This window comes from Cherax quadricarinatus, chromosome 85, assembly GCF_038502225.1.
Source record: "Cherax quadricarinatus isolate ZL_2023a chromosome 85, ASM3850222v1, whole genome shotgun sequence".
Classification (NCBI taxonomy): domain Eukaryota; kingdom Metazoa; phylum Arthropoda; class Malacostraca; order Decapoda; family Parastacidae; genus Cherax; species Cherax quadricarinatus.
Window position 1 is genome coordinate 5,739,081 of NC_091376.1, and position 22,805 is coordinate 5,761,885.

At 39.3% G+C, this 22,805-nt stretch overlaps 1 protein-coding gene across 6 annotated transcripts in view; it reads right to left on the bottom strand.

The window, feature by feature from the left end:
• LOC128703145 (SPRY domain-containing SOCS box protein 3-like) overlaps positions 1–22,805 on the bottom strand; it is a 53,335-nt gene that overhangs the window by 21,397 nt on the left and 9,133 nt on the right. For 3 of the 6 annotated variants that reach the window (XM_070103265.1, XM_053797712.2, XM_070103266.1), the window contains exons 3-4: positions 22,459–22,564; positions 3,063–3,162 (exon numbers count right to left, since the gene is read on the bottom strand). In XM_070103265.1, coding sequence (XP_069959366.1) covers positions 3,063–3,162; positions 22,459–22,564 — 206 coding nt within the window. The remainder of the gene's footprint in view (positions 1–3,062; positions 3,163–22,458; positions 22,565–22,805) is intronic. The other 3 variants (XM_070103270.1, XM_070103268.1, XM_070103269.1) reach the window with 1 other exon arrangement.

Consider the following 22,805-nt stretch of genomic DNA (forward strand, 5'->3'; position numbering starts at 1 on the left):
GAAGTTATGATGTGGGAGTACATAAGTGAGTATATCTGTACTGAGTATTTAGCATTTAGTCTAGGGTGATTAAGTGGCTTTTGAGAAGAGTCTTAAATTGATTTTCAGACTGGGTTACTTTAATATCTTCTGGTAATGAATTCCATATTTTAGGGCCCTTTATGTGCACAATGTTTTTACACAGTGTGATATGGACACGAGGTATATCAAAAAGAGATCTGTATCTTGTGTTATAGTCATGTATAAAACTATTCAACGAAAGTTATTTTTAAAATGATGATTCTATTTTACTCAAACTGCTGAGTGATGCTGCACTGTGTAGTACTGCAAGATCAAAATGGATTTAGTGTTTCAATTAATATTATTATTACACTGTGAAGTACCACAACACACTACAGCTGGTGGAGTCATCAGGGACATTTTTTATTTTTAAGTAAATTGCATATCTTGTGATCACATTATGGATCTAACTACTGTGCACTTCTTACTGTTTGCTCACATTAACTGATTAATGAACTGTGTTGTGCAGTTCTGTATTAAAATAACAGCTTTGCAACTTTTGAAATCAATTACATAATGCATACTTAAAATATACAGTATAATAAGCTCATCATACTAACCATAGTAGTAGCACAGTAACGAAATTATGTTTCCTATCTATAATGCAAGAAAAAGTTCTCTCTTAATGATTTTTAAATTTGAAGGTAAAAGTAAATTAGTTTTAATAAATGCAGTGAAAGCTAACTACAGCACAATATGCAAAGCTCAAATGGAGAGGTAAGTCATGCCATTATAATGCACCAACAATGCATTATTATATGGTAGAGCAATTAATTGCTCTACCATATTGTATTACTTTTGTCACTACTACTACTACTACTACTACTACTACTACCACCACTAGTGAACATCGAAATGGTATCTCACTAGTATTGCACCTCACTCTGAGCCTTTATATACCCTGTACCGTGTACATGTGTGCATGTGTGCGTGTGTGTGTGTGTGTGTGTGTGTGTGTGTGTGTGTGTGTGTGTGTGTGTGTGTGTGTGTGTGTGTGTGTGTGTGTGTGTGTGTGTGTGTGTGTGGGTGTGTGTGAGGGTGTGTGTGTGGGTGTGTGTGTGGGTGTGTGTGTGTGTGTGTGTGTGTGTGTGTGTGTGTGTGTGTGTGTGTGTGCGTGTGTGTGTGTGTGTGTGTGTGTGTGTGTGTGTGTGTGTGTGCGTGCGTGTGTGTGGGTGTGTGTGCGGGTGTGTGTGCGGGTGTGTGTGAGGGTGTGTGTGTGTGTGTGTGCGTGTGTGTGTGTGTGTGTGTGTGTGTGTGTGTGAGTGTGTGGGTGTGTGTGTGCGTGTGTGGGTGTGTGGGTGTGTGTGTGTGTGTGTGGGTGTGTGTGTGTGGGTGTGTGTGAGGGTGTGTGTGTGGGTGTGTGTGAGGGTGTGTGTGTGGGTGTGTGTGAGGGTGTGTGTGTGTGGGTGTTGGTGTGTGTGTGTGTGGGTGTGTGTGTGTGGGTGTGCGTCCTTGTGTGTATGCATATATTTGTACGCTCGTATGCACATGTCCGTGCGTGCGCCCTAGTGTGTGTATGTGCGCGCGCGCGCTAGTGTGGGTGTATGATCCACTTAATATTTGTATTTATAACTCATTACAATTGTGACCAGGTGTGGATGTATCAGTGGTTCATTACTTTGTAATTTGTTCATGACTGTAACCATGTATAGGAGTGAAGCTGATTCATTACCTCTGTAACTTGCCATGATTAGTGACCAGATCTACCTGGAGTTCATTACCTTTGTAACTAGTTCAGCTATCATAACTTTGGGGTCCAGTCACTGGACCCATTATGTACCTTTGTAATCTTTTGACTACCGCCCACAGGATGGGTATGGGGTGCATAAAGATATTAAACTAAAGAGAGAGAGTGTGTGTGTGTGTGTGTGTGTGTGTGTGTGTGTGTGTGTGTGTGTGTGTGTGTGTGTGTGTGTGTGTGTGTGTGTGTGTGTGTGTGTGTGTGTGTGTGTGTGTGTGTGTGTGTGGTGTGTGTGACTCAACAATCAATATTTGCACCAATAACTCATTACAGTTGTGACCAGGTGTGGAAGTGTGAATTGCTCATTACTCTATAATTTGTTCATGATTGTAGCCAAAGTATAAACGTAAGTAACCATTCTACAGAATTCATTACCTTTGTAACTTGTGAGCTCATTACCTTTGTACCTAGTTCAGCTATCAAAACTTTGGGGGCCCAGTCCCTGGACCCATTACGTACCTCTGTAATCTGTAAATACCTTTGTAACTTGTCATGATTGTGACCAGACTTACCTGGAGTTCATTACCTTTGTAAATTGTGAGTTCATTACCTTTGTAAATTGTGAGTTCATTACCTTTGTAAATTATGAGTTCATTACCTCTGTAACTTGCTCAGCTATCAAAACTTTGGAGTCCAGTCCCTGGACCAATTATGTACCTCTGTAATCTTTTGACTACCGCCCACAGGATGGGTATGGGGTGCATAATAAACATATTAAACTAACTATACCCTCTGTGTCCATGTATTGTTTGTAATGGCTTGATAAAGCTCCTGGAGAGCGAAACGTTGCCACAATAAAATGTCACATTAGTTGCACTTGTGTCCTTTTACTTTACATGCTACATCATACCTTGTATATTTATTTATCCTCTTTTTCATAAAATATGTATTACTTATTACCAAACCTCTTTCTACACATAACTCAATTAAAGGCTCCCCACTTTCATTTACCCCTGGCACCCCAAATTTACCTACTACTCCCTCCACAACATTTTTTCCCACTTTAGCATTAAAATCCCCAACCACAAGTGCTCTCACACTTGGTTCAAAACTCCCCATGCAATTACTCAACATTTCCCAAAATCTCTCTCTCTCTCTCTCTCCTCTATACTTCTCTCTTCCCCAGGTGCACAAATGCTTACAATAACCCACTTCTCACATCCAACCTTTATTTTACTCCACATAATCCTTGAATTAATACATTTATAACCTATATGGATTTACTTCACATAAAAAAATTAATAAATTAGTATACTTTTACCTCTAGAGGAAAGAGTCCAAGAATGTCCATCTCTCCCAATGCGGCCCATGTAGTTCCAGTCATCAATAAATTCAGCATTTTCTGTTGCCACTCCCAACATCTACAAATATGTACAGAAATCATGAAGTAACTAATAGCAGTGAGCTCAATTTTCTCCCTACAAACTAGAAATCATTTTCCTGTGAAGAGCAAAGGAGACAATGCAGTCACCTATAAGAATTTCTACCATAGGTAAATATACTGGCACAGTATACAATATACGTGTATATAAAGTATATCTACTGGTATATACCTATACCAGTATATTTACAGTACAACATGTATACAGTATATTTACCTAAATTCAAATTCAAATTCAAAGTTTATTCTCTATAAGGATTACAATGCTGAGTTTACAGAATTTGGTTTTTGTGTGGTTTACATGTAGTAAAATAATGATTACAAAGTGTACCACTAGAACACCTAGATAAATATACTGGTACAGTAAACCTTCTCACAATCAGCAGATTATGTTCTGGAAAATTGGAACACCATTTAAGAACATAAGAACGAAGGAACACTGCAGAAGGCCTACTGGCCCATGCGAGGCAGGTCCAAGTCTCCTACCGGCTTAAGCCAAAGCACCCAACCTAGTCAGGTCAGGTCACATTGACTTAAGGGAGGAACACGGCAACCGACCTGGTAGCACAAGCTATCAGGTCCAACTCACACCCACCCACATCCACTCATGTATTTATCCAACCTATTTTTAAAGCTACACAACATTCTGGCCTCTATAACTGTCCTCGGGAGTTTGTTCCACTCATCCACAACTCTATTACCAAACCAGTACTTTCCTATATCCTTCCTGAATCTGAATTTTTCCAACTTAAAACCATTGCTGCAAGTCCTGTCTAGGCTAGAAATTTTCAGCACACTATTTACATCCCCTTTATTTATTCCTGTCTTCCATTTATACACCTCAATCATATCCCCCCTAATTCTACGTCTTTCTAGAGAGTGCAGATTCAGGGCCCTTAGTCTATCCTCATAGGGAAAGCTTCTGATACATGGGATCAACTTTGTCATCCTCCTTTGTACATTTTCCAGAGAATTTATATCCATTCTGTAATACGGTGACCAAAACTGTGCAGCATAATCTAAATGAGGCCTAACCAAGGATGTATAGAGTTGAAGAACAACCTGAGGACTCCTATTATTTATGCTTCTTGATATGAAGCCAAGGATTCTATTAGCTTTATTGCGAACACTTATGCACTGTTGTCTTGGTTTCAGATTACTGCTAACCAGAACTCCTAAATCTTTTTCTCAATCCGTAATATTAAGATCTACATAATTTAGTTTATATGTGGCATGGTTATTGTCCTGTCCAACATTTAGAACTATTCATTTGTCTATATTAAACTGCATCTGCCACTTCTCCGACCACTGCATCAGTCTATTCAAATCTTCCTGGAATGCTCGAATGTCCTCGTCAGAATGAATTCGACGGCCTATCTTGGTGTCATCGGCAAACTTGCCGATGTCGCTCTTTATGCCCTCATCTATGTCGTTTATGTAGATTGTGAACAGCAGGGGGCCCAACACTGACCCCTGTGGAACACCGCTCGTGACGCTTCCCCACTCTGATTTCTCCCCATTTACGCAAACTCTCTGCTGCCTATTTGTCAACCATGCCTCTATCCAGGAAAAAATTTCTCCTCCTATTCCATGCGCCTTAATTTTCCTTAATAGTCTCTGATGTGGGACCCTGTCAAAAGCTTTACTGAAGTCCATATACACAATATTATATTCATTACCATGATCTACCTCCTCAAATACCTTAGTGAAAAAAGTTAATAAATTCGTAAGGCAGGAACGCCCCTTTGTAAAACCATGCTGAGATTCGTTGATTAATTTATGCTTTTAAAGGTGGCTACGAACTGCCTCGGCAATTATTGATTCCATAAATTTTCCCACTATGGAGGTTAGGCTTATTGGTCTATAGTTCGAAGCTAAGGACCTGTCACCTGTTTTGAAAATAGGTATCACATTTGCCATTTTCCACTTATCTGGCACCATGCCAGTTTGTAGTGATATGTTGAAAAGATTAGCCAAAGGTATGCTAAGCTCCTCTTTACATTCCTTTAGAACCCTTGCATACAGTTCATCAGGGCCTGGGGATTTGTTAGGTTTTAATTTATCTATTTGCCTAAGGACCATGTCACTTGTGACCCTAATCATGCACAGTTTATTATCGTCCTGTTCTACATAATTTATCATTACTGGAATATCACTGGTATCCTCCTGTGTAAAAACTAAGAGGAAGTATGTGTTAAAAATTCTACACATTTCCTTATCACTGTCAGTGAGCTGACCCGAGGAACTTTTGAGTGGGCCTATCTTGTCCCTGAAAAGTACTTTGAAATTGAGCTCAAAGTAGCAGAAATGTTCGATTTTTGCCAAAGTTCAAAAGTAAATAAATCATGCCATGCGTCCAATACACGTCAACTGGTGAGTCTAATACTCTTTCACAAGTGTGCTGATATAATTTATACCATTTCTACACCATTTCTACGCTAATGCAGTAGTCTGCATAACAGTAAATCTTCTATTTTTTGTGAGAATAAAAATTCAAAGTGGAAAACAAAAGAAATGTAACAGAGGCCTGGGGACGTGACTAATGAACAGAGGAAATGTTATTTTAGTGCCAGGAATGTCTGTCTTGTTTATTCTTTTGAAATTTGTGTGAAATTGGCAAAATTGCCAATTTCGCCCCACTTTATTGGATAGTTGAAATTGTTAAATGGGTGGTTTCTTGTACTCATTCGATAGAAAAAATGGAGTTCTAGCAAACTAGTTATGATTTTTGTCGATTGGTACATTGGAATTGGCCGAAAATAGCGCTCGAAGTGAGCGAAATCGCCGATGCGCAAACATCGTCGAGATCACTAACTTCGCGAGAGCATAATTCTGTAAGTTTTCCATCAAATTTCATACTTTTGGCGTCATTATGATCAGGAAAAGATTCTCTATCATTTCATCAGAAAATATAGTTTTTTTTTTTTCGAAAAATTTCCGACCCTGAGAAAAAGTTTAGGAGAGGACCTGCCAACCTTGAAAGGGCTAATTAAAACGCCATTTTTGAGGTGTATTTTCGTATAGTATTTATGGTTGTATTCTTGTTTTCTTGGTCTCATTTGATAGAATGGAAAACATATTATAGAAATAGAAGTGATTTTGATTGGTTTTACTATGAAAAGGATCTTGAAACAGAGCTCAAAGTGGGAGAAATGTTCGATTTTTGCCCATGTTCAAGAGTAAACATATGACGCCATTGTCCAATAAATGTCTAACTAGCCATTCTAATACGCAGTCATGAATGGGTTGACATTATTCATACAATTATTACAATATTGCAGTAGTCTGCATAACAGTAAATCTTCTATTTTTTGTGTGAATAAAAATTCAAAATAGAAAGCAAGAGTATTATAACAGGGGCCTGGAGACGTGACTGATGAACAGAGAAAATGTTATTTTTGTGCCAGGAGTCTGCATTGTTCATTCTGGGCCCTATTTTGAAGTTGACATATTTATTAATTTGCATAAAATTGGCCAAACTGCCAATTGCTGACCACTTTATTGGGTAACTGAAATCGGTAAATGGACAGTCTCTTGTACTCAATCGATAGAACAAATGGAGTTCTAAAGAAATTGCTGAGTTTGGTGGACTGTTACAATGCAATTGGCTGGAAATAGGGCTCAAAGTGAGTGAAATCGCTGACGCTTAAATGTCGCTGAGGTTGCTAACTTCACGAGAGCGTAATTCCATAAGTTTTCCATCAAATTTCGTACTTTTGGTGTCATTATCATCGGGAAAAGATTCTCTATCATTTCCAAAGAATTTTTTTTTTTTCTCAAATATTTTTTTTTTTTTTTTTTTTTTTTTTTTTTTTTTTTTTTTTTTTTTTTTTTTTTTTTTTTTTTTTTTTTTTTCTCAAATATTTTGCCACAGTAGGTAGTAGGTTGGTAGACAGCAACCACCCAGGGAAGTACTACCGTCCTGCCAGATGACTGTGAAACAAAAACCTGTAACTGTTTTGCATGATGGTAGGATTGCTGGTTTCTTTTTCTGTCTCATAAACACGCTAAGATAACAGGGATATCTTGCTACTCCTACTTACACTTTGGTCACACTTCACAGACACGCACATGCATATATATATATACATACATCTAGGTTTTCTCCCTTTTCTAAATAGCTCTTGTTCTTTTTTATTTCTTCTATTGTCCATGGGGAAGTGGAAAAGAATCTTTCCTCCGTAAGCCATGCGTGTCGTATGAGACGACTAAAATGCCGGGAGCAATGGGCTAGTAACCCCTTCTCCTGTATACAATTACTAAAAAAGAGAAGAAGAAAAACTTTATAAAACTGGGTTGCTTAAATGTGCGTGGATGTAGTGCGGATGACAAGAAACAGATGATTGCTGATGTTATGAATGAAAAGAAGTTGGATGTCCTGGCCCTAAGCGAAACAAAGCTGAAGGGGGTAGGAGAGTTTCAGTGGGGGGAAATAAATGGGATTAAATCTGGAGTATCTGAGAGAGTTAGAGCAAAGGAAGGGGTAGCAGTAATGTTAAATGATCAGTTATGGAAGGAGAAAAGAGAATATGAATGTGTAAATTCAAGAATTATGTGGATTAAAGTAAAGGTTGGATGCGAGAAGTGGGTCATAATAAGCGTGTATGCACCTGGAGAAGAGAGGAATGCAGAGGAGAGAGAGAGATTTTGGGAGATGTTAAGTGAATGTATAGGAGCCTTTGAACCAAGTGAGAGAGTAATTGTGGTAGGGGACTTGAATGCTAAAGTAGGAGAAACTTTTAGAGAGGGTGTGGTAGGTAAGTTTGGGGTGCCAGGTGTAAATGATAATGGGAGCCCTTTGATTGAACTTTGTATAGAAAGGGGTTTAGTTATAGGTAATACATATTTTAAGAAAAAGAGGATAAATAAGTATACACGATATGATGTAGGGCGAAATGACAGTAGTTTGTTGGATTATGTATTGGTAGATAAAAGACTGTTGAGTAGACTTCAGGATGTACATGTTTATAGAGGGGCCACAGATATATCAGATCACTTTCTAGTTGTAGCTACACTGAGAGTAAAAGGTAGATGGGATACAAGGAGAATAGAAGCATCAGGGAAGAGAGAGGTGAAGGTTTATAAACTAAAAGAGGAGGCAGTTAGGGTAAGATATAAACAGCTATTGGAGGATAGATGGGCTAATGAGAGCATAGGCAATGGGGTCGAAGAGGTATGGGGTAGGTTTAAAAATGTAGTGTTAGAGTGTTCAGCAGAAGTTTGTGGTTACAGGAAAGTGGGTGCAGGAGGGAAGAGGAGCGATTGGTGGAATGATGATGTAAAGAGAGTAGTAAGGGAGAAAAAGTTAGCATATGAGAAGTTTTTACAAAGTAGAAGTGATGCAAGGAGGGAAGAGTATATGGAGAAAAAGAGAGAAGTTAAGAGAGTGGTGAAGCAATGTAAAAAGAGAGCAAATGAGAGAGTGGGTGAGATGTTATCAACAAATTTTGTTGAAAATAAGAAAAAGTTTTGGAGTGAGATTAACAAGTTAAGAAAGCCTAGAGAACAAATGGATTTGTCAGTTAAAAATAGGAGAGGAGAGTTATTAAATGGAGAGTTAGAGGTATTGGGAAGATGGAAGGAATATTTTGAGGAATTGTTAAATGTTGATGAAGATAGGGAAGCTGTGATTTCGTGTATAGGGCAAGGAGGAATAACATCTTGTAGGAGTGAGGAAGAGCCAGTTGTGAGTGTGGGGGGAAGTTCGTGAGGCAGTAGGTAAAATGAAAGGGGGTAAGGCAGCCGGGATTGATGGGATAAAGATAGAAATGTTAAAAGCAGGTGGGGATATAGTTTTGGAGTGGTTGGTGCAATTATTTAATAAATGTATGGAAGAGGGTAAGGTACCTAGGGATTGGCAGAGAGCATGCATAGTTCCTTTGTATAAAGGCAAAGGGGATAAAAGAGAGTGCAAAAATTATAGGGGGATAAGTCTGTTGAGTGTACCTGGTAAAGTGTATGGTAGAGTTATAATTGAAAGAATTAAGAGTAAGACGGAGAATAGGATAGCAGATGAACAAGGAGGCTTTAGGAAAGGTAGGGGGTGTGTGGACCAGGTGTTTACAGTGAAACATATAAGTGAACAGTATTTAGATAAGGCTAAAGAGGTCTTTGTGGCATTTATGGATTTGGAAAAGGCGTATGACAGGGTGGATAGGGGGGCAATGTGGCAGATGTTGCAAGTGTATGGTGTAGGAGGTAGGTTACTGAGGGCAGTGAAGAGTTTTTACGAGGATAGTGAGGCTCAAGTTAGAGTATGTAGGAAAGAGGGAAATTTTTTCCCAGTAAAAGTAGGCCTTAGACAAGGATGTGTGATGTCACCGTGGTTGTTTAATATATTTATAGATGGGGTTGTAAGAGAAGTAAATGCGAGGGTCTTGGCAAGAGGCGTGGAGTTAAAAGATAAAGAATCACACACAAAGTGGGAGTTGTCACAGCTGCTCTTTGCTGATGACACTGTGCTCTTGGGAGATTCTGAAGAGAAGTTGCAGAGATTGGTGGATGAATTTGGTAGGGTGTGCAAAAGAAGAAAATTAAAGGTGAATACAGGAAAGAGTAAGGTTATGAGGATAACAAAAAGATTAGGTGATGAAAGATTGAATATCAGATTGGAAGGAGAGAGTATGGAGGAGGTGAACGTATTCAGATATTTGGGAGTGGACGTGTCAGCGGATGGGTCTATGAAAGATGAGGTGAATCATAGAATTGATGAGGGAAAAAGAGTGAGTGGTGCACTTAGGAGTCTGTGGAGACAAAGAACTTTGTCCTTGGAGGCAAAGAGGGGAATGTATGAGAGTATAGTTTTACCAACGCTCTTATATGGGTGTGAAGCGTGGGTGATGAATGTTGCAGCGAGGAGAAGGCTGGAGGCAGTGGAGATGTCATGTCTGAGGGCAATGTGTGGTGTGAATATAATGCAGAGAATTCGTAGTTTGGAAGTTAGGAGGAGGTGCGGGATTACCAAAACTGTTGTCCAGAGGGCTGAGGAAGGGTTGTTGAGGTGGTTCGGACATGTAGAGAGAATGGAGCGAAACAGAATGACTTCAAGAGTGTATCAGTCTGTAGTGGAAGGAAGGCGGGGTAGGGGTCGGCCTAGGAAGGGTTGGAGGGAGGGGGTAAAGGAGGTTTTGTGTGCGAGGGGCTTGGACTTCCAGCAGGCATGCGTGAGCGTGTTTGATAGGAGTGAATGGAGACAAATGGTTTTTAATACTTGACGTGCTGTTGGAGTGTGAGCAAAGTAACATTTATGAAGGGATTCAGGGAAACCGGCAGGCCGGACTTGAGTCCTGGAGATGGGAAGTACAGTGACTGCACTCTGAAGGAGGGGTGTTAATGTTGCAGTTTAAAAACTGTAGTGTAAAGCACCCTTCTGGCAAGACAGTGATGGAGTGAATGATGGTGAAAGTTTTTCTTTTTCGGGCCACCCTGCCTTGGTGGGAATCGGCCGGTGTGATAATAAAAAAAAAAAAAATTTTGCCACACCTGGAGACACTTCAGGATTTGGGGTTGTGACAGTCAAAGGGTTAAGGGTTAAGAGGAAGTTGTTATTGTGGCCAACATGTCAAAGGCCTTCCATAAGTCAATAAATATGCCACTTGGATATTTATTTTTATCAAGGGCTGTGTAAATTATGCCTATTTTATCACTGTATCATTTGTACTCTTCTTGGAGACTGCATCTGTACTGACAAAAAAAGAATTTTGTGCTTAGTTATACAGTACACTGCACAGTGGACCCTAGCCTAACGATGGCATTGCATAACGTTAAGTCCGCCTAGCGATACATTTTAATGCAAAAATTTTGCCTCGCCTAGCGCTAAAAAACTCGCTTAATGCGATTCGTCCGAGACGCGTCCATGTGCGGCCTGAGCCAGCCTCACTTGTTCCATGGGTGGCAGTGTTTACAAGCCAGCCTCCATGGTCACATCCAAGCATACAATCGGAACATTTCATATTATCACAGCGTTTTTAGTGATTTCACCTGCAAAATAAGTGACCATGGGCCCCAAGAAAGCTTCTAGTGCCAACCCTACAGGAATAAGGGTGAGAATTACTATGGATATGAAGAAAGAGATCATTGCTAAGTATGAAAGTGGAGTGCGTGTCTCCGAGCTGGCCAGGTTGTATAGTAAACCCCAATCAACCATTGCTACTATTGTGGCCAAGAAAACGGCAATCAAGGAAGCTGTTCTTGCCAAAGGTGCAAATTTGTTTTCGAAACAGAGATCGCAAGTGATAGAAGATGTTGAGAAGCTGTTATTGGTGTGGATAAACGGAAAACAGATAGCAGGAAATAGCATCTCTCAAGCGATCATATGTGAAAAGGCTAGGAAGTTGCATGAGGATTTAATTAGAAAAATGCCTGCAACTAGTGGTGATGTGAGTGAATTTAAGGCCAGCAAAGGTTGGTTCGAGAGATTTAAGAATTGTAGTGGCATACATAGTGTGATAAGGCATGACTCACAAAATCGTAATGACACGATTGCAAACAAACCATACCCCGGCCGGGATTGAACCCGCGGTCATAGAGTCTCAAAACTCCAGCCCGTCGCGTTAGCCACTAGACCAGCTAGCCACAATAAGATTCGTCCAACTAGGTATATTTCTACACCATAGGAAGGTTAGCACAGGCACCACTGTCATGTTAACGGCAGTGAAGGGACTTGAGCTAGAGTTCGTCACGGCCACGCTAGCTGGAGATTTGTCTGAAAAACTTGCATTTGTGGTCACAGTGGTGCCTGTGCTAACCTTCCTATGGTGTAGAAATATACCTAGTTGGACGAATCATATTGTGGCTAGCTGGTCTAGTGGCTAACGCGATGGGCTGGAGTTTTGAGACTCTATAACCGCGGGTTCAATCCCGGCCGGGGTATGGTTTGTTTGCAATCGTGTCATAACGATTTCGTGAGTCATGTTGACGGCAGTGAAAGGACTTGAGCTAGAGTTCGTCACGGCCACGCTAGCTGGAGATTCGTCTGTAAAAACTTGCATTTGTGGTCACAGTGGTGCTTGTGCTAACCTTCCTATGGTGTAGAAATATACCTAGTTGGACGAATCTTATTGTGGCTAGCTGGTCTAGTGGCTAACGCGACGGGCTGGAGTTTTGAGACTCTATGACCGCGGGTTCAATCCCGGCCGGGGTATGGTTTGTGATAAGGCATGGTGAGGCTGCCAGTTCGAACCAAAAAGCAGCTGAAAAATATGTGCATGAATTCAAGGAGTACATAGAGGCTGAAGGATTGAAACCTGAACAAGTGTTTAATTGTGACGAAACAGGCCTGTTTTGGAAGAAAATGCCAAGCAGGGCCTACATTACTGAGGAGGAAAAGGCACTCCCAGGACATAAGGCTATGAAAGATAGGCTTACTCTGTTGATGTGTGCCAATGCTAGTGGTGATTGCAAAGTGAAGCCTTTACTGGTGTATCACTCTGAAACTCCCAGAGCGTTCAGGCAAAAGAATATCCTCAAGGCTAATTTGTGTGTGCTGTGGAGGGCAAACAGTAAGGCATGCGTCACTAGGGACTTTTTCTATGACTGGTTACACCATGCATTTGCCCCCACTGTGAAAAATTACCTAATTGAAAATAAATTTGACCTTAAGTGCCTCCTGGTATTAGACATTGCTCCTGGTCATCCTTCAGACGTGGCAGAGCGACTTTCTGCAGACATGAGCTTCATTAAGATCAAGTTTTTGCCTCTTAATACCACTCCTCTCCTGCAGCCCATGGACCAGCAGGTCATTGCAAACTTCAAAAAACTGTACACAAAAGCTCTGTTTGAAAGGTGCTTTGAAGTGACCTCAGAAACTCAATTGACTCTAAGAGAGTTTTGGAGAGATCACTTTAATATCCTCAATTGTGTAAACCTTATAGGTAAGGCTTGGGAGGGAGTGGCTAAGAGGACCTTGAACTCTGCTTGGAAAAAACTGTGGCCAGAATGTGTAGACCAAAGGGATTTTGAAGGATTTGAGGCTAACTCTGAGAAGCGTATGCCAGTTGAGGAATCCACTGTGGCACTGGGGAAGTCCTTGGGGTTGGAGGTTAGTGGGGAGGATGTGGAAGAGTTGGTGGAGGAGGACAATGAAGAACCACTGATGAGCTGCTAGATCATCTTCAACAGCAAGAGGCCACACCTGAGGAAACTGCTTCGGAGGAGGGGAGAGGGAAATTGAAGAAGTTGCCTACTTCAAAGATTAAGGAAATGTGTGCAATGTGGCTTAAAGTGCAAACCTTTTTTGATGAAAATCACCCTGACACAGCTATTACAAGCCGTACTGGTGACTATTAAACTGACAATGTTGTGAAACACTTTAGTAAAGTCATAAAGGAACGAGAGGTACAGGCCTCTATGGACAGATATGTTGTGCGACAGAAGTCCAGTGACTCTCAAGCTGGTCCTAGTGGCATTAAAAGAAGAAGGAAAGTAACCCCGGAAAAGGACTTGCTACCTCAAGTCCTAATGGAAGGGGATTCCCCTTCTAAACACTAAGACCTTCCACACTCTCCCCTCCTCCCATCCCATCAATCATCACCAGATCTTCAATAAAGGTAAGTGTCATGTAACTGTGCATGTCTTCTTCAGTCTGTGTGTATTAAAATTAATATTTCATGTGGTAAAAAATTTTTTTTTTAGTTTTAGAATATTTACTTTGTTTTATACTTAATTCTAACAATAGATTCACTACAAATCTTACGATTACAAGCATTGATCCTGATACCAACCTCTTATTTAATGACTTTAATGAATCATATAGTTACTGTAATTACAACACAGCAGAACAATCAAAGGCACTCCTCAGAGTCAACAACAACATAACTGTCTTTAACTACAATATCAGATCTTTAAGCAAGCATTACGATGACCTCATAGCACTACTAAATTCCTTGCATGCCAACATGTCTATCATTACACTAACTGAAACCTGGCTAAAGTCTGATACTACTGATGTCTATGCCATTCCTGGTTACACAGCCATACACAACTGTAGGCCAGACCAACAAGGGGGTGGCACAGCTATATACTACTCAGACCAACTAGAATGTATCACTAATACTTGCACAAGGGATGAACATGGGGAATATATAATAGCTAAATTTAAATCCAAATACCTACAAAAACCTCTCACATTGATAAACATCTACAGAGTTCCACAGTCAAACATTAGCCAATTTAGTGAAAACCTAGGAAGTATGATAACTGATGCACGCATGAACAAAGATCACTTACTACTCTCAGGTGACTTCAATATAAATCTCCTGCAAGACCAGGACCCACACGTTACTGAATTCACAAACACAATGAGCAACTGCATGTTGCTACCAACAGTAACAAAACCTACAAGAGTTACAGAGACTAGTGTTTCCCTACTTGACCACATCTGGACCAACACCATATCCCCTTTAAAATCAGGCATAATCACAGATAATACCACAGACCACTACCCTACTTTCCTCATAACAAGTCTTGGTAAATTACCCCAAGACACTATTAAAGTCACCTTCAGACTTCACAATGAGGCAGCCATTAATAACTTCACAACAGCAGTAACAAACATTGACTGGCATACTGAGCTAGAAATCTATACAGATATTGACGAATGTATTAATAATTTTCTAAAAAAGACCCAATACCTTTATAACAAGCACTGCCCTAAAAAAAACTAAACAGATGACAGTTAAGAGACTGAACAGTCCCTGGCTAACACCCAGCATTCTCAAATCCATAAATACAAAACACCTATATGAAAAACAGTACAGAATGGGTCACATAACCAGAGACCAAACAAAACGTTACTCGTCAATCCTAACCAGCCTGATAAAAAGGGCAAAAAAATTGTATTATGAGAACAGATTATCCAACTTACGAGGTGATATAAAAAAGACCTGGAAAACCCTATCAGAAATTCTAGGAACAAAAAAGATATCACGAAATAGCGAAATTAAATTAGCAAAATCAGATGAACCCCAACTCCCACCAACAGAAACAGCAAACAGACTCAATGATTTCTTCTCCACTATAGGAAAAAAACCTTGCCAATAAAATCCCAAGCTCAGATACCCCACTAAATGACTACCTCACTGGCAACTACCCGAACACACTGTTCCTAGCTCCGACTAACCCATATGAAGTCTCCCTTATAATCAACACACTAAAAAACAAGACAGGAGATTTAAATACCTTATCACCCTTTATATACAAAAAAGTGTCACAAGTGCTATCACCAATCATTGCAACACTCTTTAACAAATCCATTGAATCCTCTACCTTTCCTACAGTTCTCAAAATAGCAAGGGTCACCCCAATCCATAAAGGAGGAGACCAAACAGAGTTGAATAACTATAGGCCAATATCCAACTCACACCCTCTCTCAAAAATCTTCGAAAAATTAATTCATAAACGAATCTACTCCTACCTCATCTCCCAAAACATACTCAAGCCCTGCCAATTTGGATTCAGGCCTAATAAAAATACTAATGATGCTATTATACACATGCTAGAACATATATACACTGCAATAGAAAAAAAGAAGTCCCACTGGGAATCTTCATTGACTTACGTAAAGCTTTTGATACAGTTGACCATGACTTGCTCCACATAAAATTGTCACACTATGGTATAAGAGGGCACTCCCTCAACTACCTCAAGTCATACCTCAGCAACAGAAGCCAATATGTGTACACAAATGGGGCAAACTCTTCCGCACAACCAATTACAGTTGGTGTCCCACAGGGAAGTATCCTTGGCCCTCTTCTCTTTCTCCTATACATAAATGACCTACCAAATGCTTCGCAATTACTCAAACCCACACTATTTGCAGATGACACTACATACGTCTTCTCTCACCCGAGCCCAGTCATGCTAGCCAATACTGTAAATACCGAATTACAGAAAATATCTACCTGGATGAGGACTAACAAACTTACACTAAACATTGACAAAACCTACTTCATTCAGTTTGGTAACAGAGCTACAGATGTCCCTCTTAACATAATGATAAACGGATCACCTATCACAAAGCTAACAGAGGGAAATTTCTTAGGAATCCACCTTGATAATAGACTCAAATTTCATACACATATACAACAAATTTCTAAGAAAATTTCCAAGACCGTAGGCATACTATCGAAGATACGGTACTATGTCCCACAGTCAGCCCTCCTGGCCCTATATCACTCTCTTATTTACCCCTATCTCACCTATGGAATTTGTGCATGGGGCTCAACAACAATTAACCATCTCAGACCACTAATTACCCAACAAAAGGCTGCAGTCAGAATAACAAATTCCCACTACAGGCAGCACACTCCACCAATATTCAAAACACTAAACCTACTCACCATACAAAACATCCATACTTATTACTGCACCTATTACATACATAGAACACTTAACTCTGATATTAACCCTCTCCTCAAACATCTCCTTGCCAACCTCAACAGAACACATGACCATAACACAAGGCACAGATCACTCTTTGATGTTCATCGTGTCCATCTCACGCTATGCAAAAACTCAATGCACATAAAAGGCCCTAAAATCTGTAATTCATTACCTGTAAATATAAAAGAAACACTACCTGTTTATAAATTCAAGTCTCTTTCAAAGATCACTTACTCACCCAAAGCCAAATAAACACTGAATAACTGAACCTTATAAATTGTATATCTTAAATGTTTCTCATAATTATATCACATAAATGTTAAACCTAAGACCCAATCTAACTTTGTTATTTTTTAAATACACTACCTAACAGAATACTCCATTCTACTGAATGTACAGCAATGCATGCAACCATATGACCTGTCTTTGTAATACTCATTTGTGCTTTATTGTTATCTGTTTACAATAATGTTTTATCACTGATTACATCATTGCTTAGATAATCTTAAGTTAATTTTAAGCCTGCCCATAATGCTATGCATACAAGTGGCTTTGGCATACTGCTCTTACCTGTATTTTCTTGTACCTCTGTATGTTCAAATTATTAAATAAATAAATAAATAAATAAATAAATACTCTGGGGTGTCAGGAACAGATTAATTTGATTTCCATTATTTCTTATGGGGAAAATTAATTCGCCTAACGATAATTTCGCCTATCATTGAGCTCTCAGGAACGGATTAATGTCGTTAGGCGAGGGTCCACTGTATTTGAAAATATTTGTATACGTGTATACATACAGTATTTTTTCATATACAGTGGACCCTCGACCAACGATATTAATCCGTTCCTGAGAGCTCATCGTTAATCAAAATTATCGTTAGTCAAGTTAATTTTCCCCATAAGAAACAATGGAAATCAAATTAATCCGTGCAAGACACCCAAAAGAATTGAAAAAAAAAATTTTTACATGAAATATTAATTTTAATACACACAAACTGAAGAAGACATATACAATTACATGACACTTACCTTTACTGAAGATCTGGTGATGATTGATGGGATGGAAGGAGGGGAGTGTGTTGATGGTGTTAGTGTTTAGAAGGGGAATCCTCTTCCATTAGGACTTGAGGTGTCAAGTCCTTTTCCGGGGTTACTTCCCTTCTTCTTCTAATGCCACTAGGACCAGCTTGAGAGTCACTGGACCTCTGTCGCACAACATATCTGTCCATAGAGGCCTGTACCTCCCGTTCCTTTATGACATTCCTAAAGTGTTTCACAACATTGTCAGTGTCACAATTAAACACTTGTTCAGGTTTCAATTCTTCACTGTCTATGTACTCCTTGAATTCCTGCACATATTTTTCAGCTGCTTTTTGGTCTGAACTGGCAGCCACACTATGCCTTATCACACTATGTATGCCACTACGATTCTTAAATCTCTCAAGCCAACCTCTGCTGGCCTTAAATTCACTCACATCACCACTAGTTGCAGGCATTTTTCTAATTAAATCGTCATGCAACTTCCTAGCCTTTTCACATATGATCGCTTGAGAGATGCTGTCTCCTGCTATCTGTTTTTCGTTTATCCACACCAATAACAGTCTCTCAACATCTTCTATCACTTGCGATCTCAGTTTCAAAAACATAGTTGCACCTTTGGCAAGAACAGCTTCCTTGATTGCCGTTTTCTTGGCCACAATAGTAGCGATGGTTGATTGGGGTTTTGTGTACAACCTGGCCAGGTCAGAGACACGCACTCCACTTTCATGCTTAGCTATGACCTCTTTCTTCATATCCATAGTAATTCTCACCCTTTTTGCTGTAGGGTTGGCACTAGAAGCTTTCTTGGGGCCCATGGTGACTTATTTTGCAGGTGCAATCACTAAAAACGCTGGCTGTGATAATATGAAATGTTCCGATTGTATGTTTGGATGGGACCACGGTGGTTGGTTGGCTTGTAAACACTGGCCACAAGTGGACGCGTCTCGAACAGAACAAATCGTGTTGGTCGAGTTTTTTAGCGCTAGTCGAGGCAAAATTGTTACGTTAAAATGTTAGACGATGCCATCGTTGGTCGAGGGTCCACTGTGCAGTATTTTAGACAATATTGTTAGGCTAGTGACTGGCTTACAGTTGTTAACCCTTAACCCTTTCATTGTTGAGACCCTGATTCTAAGCTCGCTGTCAGTGTCGAAAAATATTTGAAAAAAAAAAAATATATTTTTTCTTACCAAAATCTTAAGAATATTTTTCTGAGTATTTTAAAAGAATTTTTTTTTTTTACGATCAGTATTTACCAAGATATAGAGCATGAAGGTGACAGAAAGTGAACCGCTTATGGCAACATTAGTGACTGCCTCTCACTTGGTAATATTATTTTTACTTTTATTCTAATTTTTTCTTTTATTTTTTAATTTTTTATTTTTCAAGTAACTTTTGTTGCCTGTGAGACCAATATAGTGCATAATGTATATACCGTGGTACACAGAGTTTCGAACTTTCTTCATTCCAGAAGGCTGTTAGAGTGCCGTTACCGAACAAATTTGTTCCCATAAGGAATAATGTAAATTAGATTAGTTCGTTTCAGACCCCCAAAAATACACTTACAAAAGCACTTACAATAATACACTTACATAACTGGTCGAGTTGGGAGCAATTCGAAACTCAGGGTACCACTGTATATCCACTCGTATGCAACACAATAGCCGCACAAACATTGTTATTATACTGTTAACAAAACAATGTTTACACAAACCCAAACTGCCTTCCCCACACTCACACTGTCATCCCCACCACACCCACACTGCCTTCCTCACCACCCAAACTGTCTTCCCCACCACCCATGCTGGAAATAAGTCACTTTGGCTTTTCTGGGTTATCCTAGGTTCTCTACACATGCTGTTATGTATGATAATCTATGTAACTGTATTCGTGTATACCTGAATATACTCACTTACTTACACACCGTCTTCCCAATCACCCACACCATCTTCCCCACCATCCAAGCTGCCTTCCCTACCACCTAAGCTGCCTTCCGCAACATCCAAGCTGCCTTCCGCAACACCCAAGCTGCCTTTCACAACACCCAAGCTGCCTTCTGCAGCACCCAAGCTGCCTTCCGCAACACCCAAGCTGCCTTCTGCAACACTCAAGCTGCCTTCCGCAACACCCAAGCTGCCTTCACTTTTCACCATCTGTATCTGGTATCCTGGGCATTGCTTTCGGTCACAAACTCCTCAAAGCCATGAAATTCATCTTCACTGACACTTCCATCTGTGTTAGAACTATCACTTGGGAAGAGAAGAGTCCCAAATTCGCTGGGGAGTGAGGTATTTCTTACAATAAGGCATGATAAACAAGGACTACTGAAATGGTGTTCCCACAATGCAATGCAGGTGCCCCAATTTTTTTTAATACTGTGCATGCTGAGCACGCAGACCCATTCTTTCACATGTAGGTCTACCAGCTTTCTCCCGCTAGAATTTTGGCATATTAATACATCACCAACACTGACTCGTAAGACGTATCTATACGGCACCAACAATGAAAGGGTTAAACTCCCACACTCATTGATCAAAGGGTGTGCATACACTGCCACATACACATAGATCAATGTTTAAATTCTAGCTCCCTCAATATGGCTGTGATAGAGAATGTTAGATCTACAAGAGAAAGTAGGTCTGCATTGTTGGTGTGTGCACCAATCAAAAAATTCCTCTGCCACACTGGGCACTGTGAGAACAGTTTGTTTCAAGGTACCATAAAAACATCTCATTTTTGACATCCTTTCACTCCATGGACTATTGGCCATTTGCTATGTACCCCATTTGATTCTAATACTGAAGCTAGTGATGAGGACTTGGAGTAATGAATATGGAGATAAAGTGCTGCTGCGACTACAGATAATCCATCAAGCAAGGAAAATCTTGATGAGCTTTGAAGCACAACACACCACAATTTCCTTCCACCAAGAAGAAATATGCCCAAAAGATGTGTTATGTATGTTGTAACACCACCAGAAAAACAAGGAAATACAAGGACACACAATTCATGAGCAAACATTGCAAAACTCTCTGCTTTGAAGAGTTTCATGAACTCAAGCAACTGTAGTTGGTATAGTGAACAATGAGAGTATAGTATGTGTATAATGAATATACAGGGTATAGTGTATGTGAGGAAAGTATAAATCTGTCAGTAAAAATTTTGCTGAAATAAGAAATAATTAGGTACTGAACACTAAATATCCTGTAAATATGGTCTGAAAATATATAAACTAATCACACATGAATGTTTTGAAAAAAAAAAAAGACTAAAAACATAACTGAAATGTAGTTGCAAGTGTGTATGATGCAAACATGTTACTCTATGAAGCTCACTTCTATAAACTTCAAATAACTATTTCTTGCTAGGTTTCAACCTGATTTTCATTTTTTTTTTTTTTAAATATTTTGGCACTTATTAAAACTTTTTTTTACTGTGTTAATAATGATTATTCCTAATTTGAGTGGGGCAGTTATGCTTATCAAACTCAGATCCTGTGTAGAAGCAAACATATCATTCTGGTTAGTTTTGTAATTGCTGGCATTATGAAGCAGTATTACATGCAGTGTAGGAAGCTTATATCTTGGGTATTAAAGTCACCTGCAATTATTAAGTAATTTTGTGAAGTTTGTTACTTACAATAAAACTGGCAAGAATATCATTGAAATTTTATATGTTACTGTTTAGAGTTTTATATACAGTTTCAATTGTAATTGTTTGCTTGAAGTTATTATTGGCAAAATAGGCAAACGCATATTACTATAGGCATCTTTAGTGTTTATAATGTTGCCACATTGAATTTGATTAGAGTATAGTAAATTGTAATACCTTCCCCTTCCTTATAAAGTCTACACTTGTGAACACCTGTGTATCCAGGTATACTAAATATGTTTAATATATTACATAAGAACATAAGAAAGGAGGAACACTGCAGGAGGCCTGCTGGCCCATACTAGGCAGGTCCTTTACAATTCATCCCACTAACAAAACATTTGCCCAACCCAATTTTCAATGCCACCCAAGAAATAAGCTCTGATGTGAAAGTCCCACTCAAATCCAACCCCTCCCACTCATGTACTTATCCAACCTAGATTTGAAACTACCCAAAGTCCCAGCCTCAATAACCCAACTAGGTAGACTGTTCCACTCATCAACTACCCTATTTCCAAACCAATACTTTCCTATGTCCTTTCTAAATCTAAACTTATCTAATTTAAATCCATTACTGCGGGTTCTCTCTTGGAGAGACATCCTCAAGACCTTATTAATATCCCCTTTATTAATACCTATCTTCCACTTATACACTTCGATCAGGTCTCCCCTCATTCTTCGTCTAACAAGTGAATGTAACTTAAGAGTCTTCAATCTTTCTTCATAAGGAAGATTTCTAATGCTATGTATTAATTTAGTCATCCTACGCTGAATGTTTTCTAACGAATTTATGTCCATTTTGTAATACGGAGACCAGAACTGAGCTGCATAATCTAGGTGAGGCCTTACTAATGATGTATAAAGCTGCAGTTGGTTCTAGCCAAGTATCTCTTAATATTATGAGAGTGATATTATCACAGTGCTTGCTTGGAGCTCTAATATTTTGGTTGAACAGTTATATTCTTATTATTGCAAAGGACATCTTTGGCATGGTTGGCCATATAGTAACTACGCTTTTGGTTAGCAGAATAGTGGTTGTTATACAACAACAACAATAAAACAACAATAATAATGCATATTTTTCAACTTTGCAATGATTGCTCCATACAGTAATTTCAGAAAACTTCTAAATTCAAATGTTACTGCACAGTAAACAATCTACTCAAAACACAATGTACTGTATGTACATAGTTTAACTTACCACCTCAGCATTCCATATGTTCTGTATGCAGATGGTCCAACAGTGATACCTGTTATGTGGAAGTGGGTCACTACCTTGCACAAAAATCATGGGATGCAAGTCTCCTCTGAAAATACATTTCAAAACCACTTTAATAATACTTTTTAAAACAGTCTTGTATATATAGTTAGAGTAGGTTAGGTTAGGTTTTTAGGTAAGGATAGATTAGATTAGGTTAGGTTAGGTTTGGTTAGGCTACATTAGATTAGGTTAGGTTAGAAGTTTATAAAAATGAAATGGTTAGTGCCTAATATAAATATACAGTACTGCACAATTTGTGAAATAAATTACCACTCCATCATTAGCCT